Source organism: Danio aesculapii, chromosome 2 (assembly GCF_903798145.1).
Source record: "Danio aesculapii chromosome 2, fDanAes4.1, whole genome shotgun sequence".
NCBI classification, from domain to species: Eukaryota; Metazoa; Chordata; class Actinopteri; order Cypriniformes; family Danionidae; genus Danio; species Danio aesculapii.
The window spans coordinates 28989482-29000427 of record NC_079436.1 but is presented as its reverse complement, the minus strand read 5'-3'; the positions used below and the strand labels follow the sequence as shown (position 1 = coordinate 29000427).

General features: G+C 31.5%; 1 protein-coding gene across 1 annotated transcript; it reads left to right on the top strand.

Annotated features, from left to right (window-relative positions):
- The first annotated feature begins 329 nt into the window (after nt 1–329).
- On the top strand, nt 330–9077 carry cahz (carbonic anhydrase). The gene is made up of 7 exons (XM_056476620.1): nt 330–449; nt 1938–2135; nt 4155–4273; nt 4517–4609; nt 4710–4772; nt 5328–5483; nt 8259–9077. The coding sequence occupies exons 1-7, from the start codon at nt 416–418 to the stop codon at nt 8376–8378; spliced, it is 783 nt and encodes a 260-aa protein (XP_056332595.1). The 5' UTR covers nt 330–415; the 3' UTR covers nt 8379–9077.
- The last annotated feature ends 1869 nt before the right edge of the window (nt 9078–10946 follow it).

The window sequence follows — 10946 nt, the reverse complement described above, 5'->3', positions numbered from 1 at the left end:
ACATGCATCGCTGCCCGGATAAAGGACGGGTTTCTAAATCACCTGAGAAAGAAACCAATGGAGAGGTTTGTGATTCGAAGCAGCATCTTGAACGCCGGAAAACAGAGGAATGTCCGTTTACCGTCTGTTTTCCGGCGCTCGAGCATCTCTGAGCCGCATCAGCAAACCGAGCAGCGCGATGGCCAGTGACCGGTGTTCTGGAGGTGCGATATTTTGATTAGTTGAAGACAAATGTCCTCTGACTGACTCCTCCTGTGCTGCCTGGAGAGCATGTGGCCAAACCCACTGGGCTGAGAGAGGGACCAGCACCAGCAGGGGAACTCTATATAAAGCCTGACATAGTTTGGGGGAATTAAGCAGTTGTTTTAGCATCCAGGTTGTACAAGTAGGAACACACCGAAAACCATTAATAATCATGGCTCACGCTTGGGGATATGGAGCAGCTGACGGTAAGATTAGTTTTACTGATATTAACGTTAATATTGTATAATGTATGTTAAATGTTTTATTCTTATTTTTTATTTAGGAGAAAAACTGGAGCACTTACTTTAATGTCTAATTTAATTAACACGTAGCAGTCATTTATATTCAACACTGTAATTTATTTTTACTTGTCTTGTCTTAGAGTCTTTTTAAAACATTTTTGTCTTGTTTTTTAGAAATATTTAAATCAAGAAGAATTTTCTAGATGAGCAAAAAACAAACCGTTTTTTTCAGTTGTTTTTTAGATAAGTAAAAAAAAAATTCAGTTGTTCTCTAAAATAAAAATAAAATTTTAAGTAAGCTTTATTTTAACCAAGACAAATAATCTGTCAATACGTAAAATAGTCTTATTTGAAACTGAAAACAAAATTAATTTACCTATACTCCATTGAGAGATTATTAATTTTGAGTATTTCTACTAAATAGTATTTCTTAAAACAAACAAAAAAAATTGTCAAAAAACTTTTTCTAGAAGATGCTTATTGGTTTTAAGATTTGTTTAAAAATATATTTGGGTTAAAAACTCAACCAAAACTTTAAGTAAAAAAAAAAATCTGGTAACACTTTATTTTGATGGTTCATTTGAATATTAGTAGACTGTCTGCTTAGTATCTGTTGATACTGCTCCTTCAACAGACATTTAACTGACTATAAGAAACTTTGCAAGTACATATCAACTTACTCTAACCCTAACTCTAACCCCAACCTAACAGTCTACTTATAATCTAATGAGAATTAGTTGGAATTCAACAAACGGACCATCAAAATAACCAAAAATTCAAAAGTGTGACCAAAATTTTTTATTTTTTTTTACTTTTGCAGTGTAAAGTCTAAAAAAGTGCTAAAATGTGAAAGTAAAGTAACTAAAGTAACCAGGATCATAAAAATGATGCTTTATTATTTGTTAGGTAAAATAGTTTTTTCAATGTAAAAATACTGCCAGTTATATAACTTTAAGTAGGACAAAATATTAATAACAAACAATAAATAAAAACAAAACTTACAAATAAATCACAACTATAGAATATATTTTAAAAAAAGTATTTAGTACATCAAAAGATGCAAACTGTAAACTAGCACTGTAAAAATGTTTTGTTTTTCAGGCTAACTAAAATGTGGATTGAGTTAAATCTAAATTAATGTTTAATTTAGAACGAAAGAAAAAATAAAGAAAGAAATAAAGAAAGAAACATAGAAAGAAAGAAAGAAAAAAACAGTGTTAGAGTATGACTGAAACAACATGGATAAATTACACTACAAAAACAAAAGTCACTTCTAAATGTAAAATCAGCTAAAAAGAGCTCCTGAAGGTAACAGCTGCACATATCCACTTCTCACCGCCTACAATTTCTAACCTTGAATCTTGCAAAAAATGTAAACGTGCATCTAGACACTGTGTTTTTATCTTCATGCATTCAGCTTCTAATCTATTTCTCCTGCTCATATCATTTCAGGGCCAGAGAGTTGGGCAGAAAGCTTTCCTATTGCAAATGGACCCCGCCAGTCTCCCATTGATATCGTACCCACCCAAGCACAGCACGACCCTTCTCTGAAGCACCTCAAATTGAAGTATGACCCAGCCACTGCCAAGAGCATCCTTAATAATGGCCATTCATTCCAAGTGGATTTCGTTGATGACGACAACAGCTCAAGTTAGTATATACTGCATAATGCAACTGTTGGGCTCAATCTTAAAGGGACAGTTCACCCAAAACGAAAATCTTATGATGAATGTTGGAAACCATTGACCAAAGACTTTCATATAGTAGTGTTATTTTCCTACCATTGATTTTAATGGCAACTGGTTTTCACAATTCCTTTATATATATGTATATGTATATATATATATATATATATATATATATATATATACATATATATATATATATATATATATATATATGTATATATATATGTATATATATGTATATATATATATGTATATATATATATATATATGTATATATATATATATATATATATATATATATATATATATATATATATATATATATATATATATATATATATATATATATATATATATTCAATAAAAAAAGAAGATGAAGTTTGAGGTAGAGTAAATGATACTGTAAGTACATTTTAATAGTAAACTTATTTAATAAGATAAATTTATTTAGTAAGATTAATCAGCATGTTGTAATTTGACAATCAGATCCCCCCCTTTACAATCTGGGGACTGGATCATAGAGCCAGGATCATATTTTGGCTACAGTGGACAAATTAACATAATCATGCTAATCATAATTATATCCCTGGACCCACTGCAATGCTGTTTTTTACAGATTGAGTGCTGAAATGAAAATGTACAATTTTTCTTCATTAAATATTCAGTAGTATAAACAGCTATATATGCAACTATATCCCCTGACCTGTTTTAAATATATCCATTATTAACTTTAGTTTTAAGTAGTCCAGGGTGACTTCTAGTGCTTGATCACTTTATCTTAGTCAGCAGGGGGCCTTACTAGAATTTAGTCTCGGTTTCCAAACTGTTTATCTTTATTAAATCTAGAAATGATGTAAAACTGTAATGTGAGCAGTGGATGTGTCCCTTCCTCTGCCTGTGGAAATGAGGCACTTAGGGCTCTGTGTACTCAAGTGCTAATGTATTCTATTATGAAAGAAAGAATAGAGCCACATATCAATGTTGTGTGCCCTGGTTGGTCAATGAGAGCAACATGTGCTGAATTTCAATGACCCTTTCAAGAGGGTACTCACACATATGCTTGGAAAATAGATTTCTACAGAAACAGCATATCTTGTAATACATTTTTTGCATGCAAGATGTTTGCTATACTGTAAGCAAGATGAAAGAAGCAGAGGTAACACTTATTTTGACGGTTCATTTGAGTATTACAACTTACACTAACCCTAACCCCAACCTAACAGTCTACTTATAATCTAATGAGAATTAGTTGGCATGTAGATGCAATATAACTTAAATTCAACAAACGGACCATCAAAATAAAGTGTGACCAAAGCAGATACTGGATATTTTAGGTGATCAACGTTGATTAGAACAACTGCTTTGATTACATGCTCACATTAGTATATGACCGCTCACATTAACATGGCCTATAAAGGCAGTCTGACAGAGTACAAAACAGGAAATACAGTGTTCAATATTTAAGAGAATTTAAAGTTTGAACACATTGGTAATTTCCTATCTAAAGTGAGACATGAAACATGTTTTTTGCTGTTATTTTATGAAAAATCGCTCTAAAGGACAACATTTTTATTTCTAGTTTGGAAGAAATGCCATCAGTTTTGTTTAAAAATAAAATTAAATTGAATTAACTATACATTTTCAATTCAGAGAAACTGACAATTTGCAAGTGGTCATGGTACACAATAAAACATTCAGTAAACGGTAACATTGAGAAATATTTTCACATTTTAATGTGTATTTTGTTTTAAAATACATATAAAATATAAAGCTGTTATTTTAAATAGGGCAAATTTTGTACAATATTTTTACAGAATTTTTGATTGAATAAAAGCAACAATAAAAAAACAATTAATACATATCTTTGACTGCTTAAAAGCATTTATCCATGATATACAGTTTTATCACATTTCCAATGACTAATGCTTTAGAGCTGCCTAAGGAACGGATGCATCATTTTCATAATTATTTGTGTGTGTAGCTCTGGCTGGAGGTCCCATCACAGGGATATACAGGTTGAGACAGTTCCATTTCCACTGGGGAAGCAGCGATGACAAGGGCTCAGAGCATACTATTGCTGGAACCAAGTTCCCTTGTGAGGTAATGAGACTTTTTATTTCCCACAATAAATCTGCAGCAACCCTCATTCTGCTGTGTTGAGATTCAGGTCATTTTAATTCTGAAACATCTCTTCATAATTATAGCTCACTGCTCATGAATATTCTTATGATGTTCTCTTATGAATTTGTAAATGCCCTCTTTTAAATGTGCCAAGATATTAAGTCCATTCAGTCCTGCATATACTGAATGTTTCATAATACTGTACGTCTCCTCCTTCTTAAGCTTCACCTTGTTCACTGGAACACAAAGTACCCAAACTTTGGAGAAGCTGCCAGTAAGCCTGATGGCCTTGCTGTGGTTGGAGTTTTTCTCAAGGTCAGGATTTTATATAAAAACAAAAAACAAAACAGAACAGTAATTAAGTGATATAAACTGACATAAAACAATTAAAAAAATGTCTGCTTCTTTTTACCAGATCGGCGCTGCAAATCCAAGACTTCAGAAAGTTCTAGATGCTCTTGATGACATCAAATCAAAGGTATTAAAGGTTAAAGCTGTAGTTATGAACTCGAATAATCAAGGCCCGTTTGCACCAAGAATGATAACTATAACTATATTAGCATCCACACCAATTAATTTTAATATTATTTATATTATAAACATTTTTTGCATAGTTTTCTCGAACTATTTACCCATCTTCCTTTTTCATTCTTTTCTCTGCTGAACACATATTAAGATATTTAAAAAAATATTGGAAACTGATAGCCATTGACTTCAATAGCATTGTCTTCCTATTTAAAATGTTTTAAAATAGTTGTTTTAATGTTCAACAGAAGAAGAGAAGCTCAAAACTCATATTGGAACCACTTTAAGGTTCAGAACAAACAAAATGTTTCCAACGATATTTTTCTTCTGTGCAGTGTTTAATATTTTTCAGAGTGGAATGTTGTCATTTGAAATGTAGATTTTATTTTGATAACTCTGCTAGTATAATTCATCATCCATTGTGTGAACAGGCCTTCTCTTAGTCTTTCTCTTAACTCTTGCTCTCAGATGTTTTTATTCTGTTAACGTATATCTGTTTCTTCTTCAGGGCAGACAGACTACATTTGCCAACTTTGATCCTAAAACCTTGCTGCCCACCTCTCTGGACTACTGGACTTATGAGGGCTCTCTGACCACCCCTCCTCTTCTGGAGAGTGTCACCTGGATTGTTCTGAAGGAGCCCATAAGTGTTAGTCCTGCTCAGGTAACTTTATCAAGCACCTATTCATTCACACATATGTTTGTTACAATATTTGACCAGGGATGTCTATATACAGTAGTCCTTATCTTTTAGTTTTTTTATTTGGTTTTAATTGTACACAAATTCACAGAGACATTTTTACAGCATTGTTTTCACCACTGCAACAGCTTAATAAGAGCTTTTTATTTTACAGTCCGATTTCGCATACAGTATAAAAACTATGTATCATAGTCATTATACTGTATGAAATAGGTTATAACTAGGTATACTATCCCTAAACCTACATCTGAACCTAACCTTAAACCATGTACAGTATAGCTACCTTTTATAACCCAGAACTTTCTTAGGCAATTACATTTGCATTAATGACACATATTGTTAATAAAAACACATGAGTTCACACAAACTCCACATGTGTAATAAAAAAGTTAAAATCAAAAAATGAAATATGTGAAACACATTTGAAACATGAAATCTGTGTTTTTGAAACATTTCTTTATGTAATTGCATGTTTCAACTGATGTCCACATCTATTCTCATGGGTTTTACATGAAAATGTTTCAAAATACACGTTTCACATGTTTCAAATGTGTTCCACATTATTTCACACACACATATATATATATACAATTGAAGTCAGAATTATTATCTCTGAATTTTTTTGCTTTTTTAAATATTTCCCAAATGATGTTGAATGGAGCAAGGAAATTTTCACAATGTCTGATAATATTTTTTATAAAATAAAATAAAATAAAAATAAAATTGCTGACAGACACGTGGGAACGGTGGGCGGGGAGGACTAGCCTTAAAGGGCCAGTACAAAAAAACAGCAAAAACTTTTTTCCAGCTACTGTATAATATAGACACTTCAAACAGCTATAATAAATAATCTGATGAGTGTTTTGAGCTGAAACTTTACAGACACATTCTGTGGACACAAAAGACTTATATTAAATATGAAAAAAGGGGTAACCTATGTGCCCTTTAAGCAATTTTTTTTTCTCGACTGTCTACAGAACAAACAATTGTTATACAATAACTTGCCTAATTACCCTAACCTGCCTAGTTAACCTAATTAACCTAGTTAAGCCTTTAAATGTCACTTTAAGCTGTATTGAAGTGAAAATATCTAGTAAAATTTTATTTACTGTCATCATGGCAAAGATAAAATAAATCAGTTATTAGAAATGAGTTATTAAAACTATTATGCTTAGAAATGTTTTGAAAAAAAATCTTCTTTCCATTAAACAGAAATTAGGGAAAAAATAAACTAGGGGGTTAGGGGCTTTGTGCTTCATTTTCGATAAAAGAAAAAAAATCTTTCTCTGTCCAATGTATCAGGGAATTCAGACAATGAATGCTTTTTGAGGCTCTTTGATGGATCAAATACTGTCTTTGCACAGAAAGTGTCTTAATGTTTTTAAAGCACTCAGACTCTGAAACTGGGAGGGTCGGTGGTCCAAAAGAATTCTGTTTCTAAAAGATTACTTTATCTTATATATATTGCTTGCCTGACAGCCAATATCATATTTAAGTCAGGCTTGCATGTTTAAGATAGAAGCTAACACCCAATAGATGAGATGTCTCATTTTTGTTTGCATTAGATTCAGTTTTCAAGTGGTTTTATATAGATTAAAACATATCAAATGCAAGTAAAATGTCTGCTTTGATGTTTCAAAAAACTTTTGTGAAAAAGTCATGGTTACATCACGTGTGTTATATTTATGCTGAAATGAAACAATATTCTTATTTTATACATATTAAATTATATAAAATAAATAAGTTATCATACCAAATGTACATATATTTTAATCTAGTGAGTAAGAACAGTAAGAGTATAAAAGTACAACAAAAATATAGTATTTTCAGGCTGCACTGTGATCTTTAAATAGAGTCTTGTAATATATCATGAAATGATTCATGTTTAAAATGTGCTTAATATTTACCAATCTCTTTGATAAATCTAAACATAAATGTAAGCTGGCCAAATAAAGCAAACTAAAATATAAATCAAAAGGAAAGGAAACACCTCCTTCCCATTTTTAAATAAAAAATAAAAACATAAATAAATAGACAAATAAAATAAAATAAAATAAAATAAAATAAAATAAAATAAAATAAAATAAAATAAAATAAAATAAAATAAAATAAAGGCGAAACGGTGGCTCAGTGGTTAGCACTGTTGCCTCACAGCAAGAAGGCTCGCTGGTTCGAATCCCGACTGGGTCAGTTGGCAGCTGGAAGAGCATCCGCTCTGGTGACCCCTGATGACTAAAGGGACTGAGCCGAAAATAAAATAAAATAAATAAAATAAAATAAAATAAAATAAAATAAAATAAAATAAAATAAAATAAAATAAAATAAAATAAAATAAAATAAAATAATACTTTTGCCTGTTACATCCTATAATTTCTATAGCTGGCATATTCATATTTCCTTTTTTTGGTTTAATATGTTACAAAACAATAATTATTCAGTTTTAAATCTTCTTAAAAATGCTACCTCAGCAAGACTGTATCAACAGTGAAATTATGCTTTGACAAAATGTCCCATACATAACCTTTCCCTGATGTAGGCACTGCCGTTTGCCTGCAGTGGTTATTTTAAGTCTCCAGTGGTTAGTCAGAATAGTCTGGAATTCTGGCAAGTGCTGTATGAATGAGCATTGAGCCAAATATAGCAACCATAGGCTGTAATAAGGCTCTGCGAGACTGCCACCGACACGCTAAACACCACAATCTAACTGTCTCTCTCTCTTTTTGTCTGTCGGTTGTTTAGATGGCTAAATTTCGCAGCCTGCTGTTCTCATCTGAAGGAGAAACACCTTGCTGCATGGTTGACAACTACAGACCTCCTCAAGCTCTCAAGGGACGCAAAGTTCGCGCCTCCTTCAAGTAAACCGCAGAATCGATGCCACTTGCCTTCTGATTATGGTGCTTTTGACTGGTTGCTACTGAAACATCACAGTATTTGTTCTCAATCCAGGCTCTTGCTTACATTGCAGTACTGACAACAGGAAAGTTGAATCTGATCTTCTAAAACTGTCTGCGTTTGTCATAAATGCCCATGTAATGATTGCTTAACATGGAAAAATAGTATCGTGAGATGCTTAAACAGTGGTTAGTTTCATACTATATCCTGCAGCTTTTATGTAAACTGGACAAATAAGGAGACTGCTTCATTTCTAGCTCATTTTTGACTGCTTCACTTTGCATTTTATAGGTCATTCTTTTAGCTTTTGCAGAATTGCACTATATAATATATGTTATACAATAGGAAAATCGTCATGGTTTCGTGTGGGTTTATGGCAATGTGTGACTGAGGGGATGTGTTGACCCTGAAATACCTGCAGGAAAGCACTTATTTACAGCAATATGTTGCTGTTTTTAAAGTGATTCCTTTTTTTATCAAGAGGAATATCAAGGGATTATCTTTTTAAATCGTTTATGAGAATGTTGAACCAAGATCTCCTGCCATAGATAATATAATTTAGATATTTCAGAATAAATATTTAATTGAGTAGTGTTGCGAACAAATATGATATGTAAATCAGTATGTATTAAGAATTTTATCTGCAATAAATGAATATATTTTAAACCATGCTTCCTGTTATTGTTGTCTGTCTGCTGCACAATTCATCACGTTATTAAGGTCCACATGAAATCAAAACTAACCATATGATTTTGTTAGCTGACATTGCCAGTTTTGTGGTGAAAAATTGATCTGTGCAGGCCATTAATAAAAAAAATGTTTGCTTTTCCTGTTCCTGATTTTTTTTTTTTTCAGTTATATTCTTAGATTACGTAATTTGAGTTTAAAAGATTCAGCTTTAATCCCGAATTGGTTAATCCAGAAGATTTGTGTTACACTTTTTTATTTTTAAAATAACGTTATGGAAATATTCCATATTTTTATTCCATATACTATATTACTATGTTACTATATGTTATCAATATGGCATGTTTTCAGTGGTTTATCTTGTAATATAATTGTTAAATGTTATAACACAGTAGTACAGTACTTTAATTCAGTACAATGCATTCAATTGATAAAAAATTATAGTAAAAACAAGTTTGATTCACATAATATATTCAGCAGTTTTGTTTTTCACCAAAAATGTTTCTTTAGAAACAAATGTTAAAATGTAACTTCACTGAGCTACAAAGTGGTAACATTTTGCATTGTATACATTAACATAACGTATTATAAACAAACATAAATGAACAATGAACAATAGTATATTTATAAATCAACACGTTGATAAATATTGGAAAAGTATATCGTTCATTATTTATTGGTTACCTCATGCATTAAAAAAGTTTGGCAAGCTTGAGCAAACTCAATATTGACTTTTTTTTTTTTTTACTGTAACTAAACAAATCTTCCAGTAATTGTGTAAAAAAAAAAAGCTAAACATAAAAAAAAACACTGAGTGTAAAATAGTAGATGACCAAACTGTTTGGTTTGATTAGAAATAAAATCAGTTCTGCATTTCAGACTTTCACTTACATACTTACATACTTTACATACTTTTCCCTCACCTCATACTATTTTCTGCTAACCACTGTTTAAAATGAAAATTTAAATAATTTTCTGATGTCCCATTTCTAAATATTTAATTGCACAAGCTCTATTGAGAACTTTCAGCAGCAAAAGAGAAAATTGAGAATTGTGGGAAAATGGAAAATCGGCATCAGTCAAGCACTCTCTGTCCATGTCGACTCTTTGCTCTGTTATCATGGAGAAATAATGAGATCATTAGCCACAGATACTGTCATTCAGGCTGAGAGAGGCCTTTATCTATAAAACTGGCACATCATCGCAGATGAGCACAGTTTTGGATGCCGGTCAGTGCCTCATTAACACACAGCTAATGGTCTTTGTTAGTGTCTGGCCTTACTTACGCAATCAGTGCTTTGCTTGACACATGTTTTTGCTTGAATCTTGGTTTGCATTATCTAAAGTGAAACTTAGTAATCATTTGGCAATTTGTAAATCATTTGAAAACACATTTCAACATCAGAGCTTCTAGTGAGAATTATTAATCCGTGAGAGTTATTAATATCTTTCTTTCTGTAGCTCAAAGTATGCAGTAGTCTTTTATATGGAAAATGAAATTTGATCATGTCATTCATTACATAGAGTAAGGTCAAATAATTTTTATGCATAAATCAGAATGATTAAGCATTTCCAGGGGAAAATAAAAATAAAATTAAATAAAATTTTATTTAAATTATATTAAATAAAATGCGACAAAAATAATGCAGTTAAAACTATAATTATAGCACCAGTAAAACTGGCAATTTTGGCACAAGATAGACACTCTTAACAAGGATGTCAAAGACTGCATCTTCTTCTATTATAACACGATATCCTAACTACGCTGTGATATGTAATAATTGTATCATATCAATTTTAAATGGGGTTTTTGTCCTCCCAATCTGCAACAATATCACAGGAAAGTTT

Excerpts from the sequence above, each read along its gene's own strand:
- cahz (XM_056476620.1), top strand. The coding sequence starts at position 416 with ATGGCTCACGCTTGGGGATATGGAGCAGCTGACG. Across the intron at positions 4,773-5,327 it reads TTGATGACATCAAATCAAAG|GGCAGACAGACTACATTTGC; the intron begins GTATTAAAGGTT and ends TTTCTTCTTCAG. Across the intron at positions 5,484-8,258 it reads TAAGTGTTAGTCCTGCTCAG|ATGGCTAAATTTCGCAGCCT; the intron begins GTAACTTTATCA and ends TCGGTTGTTTAG.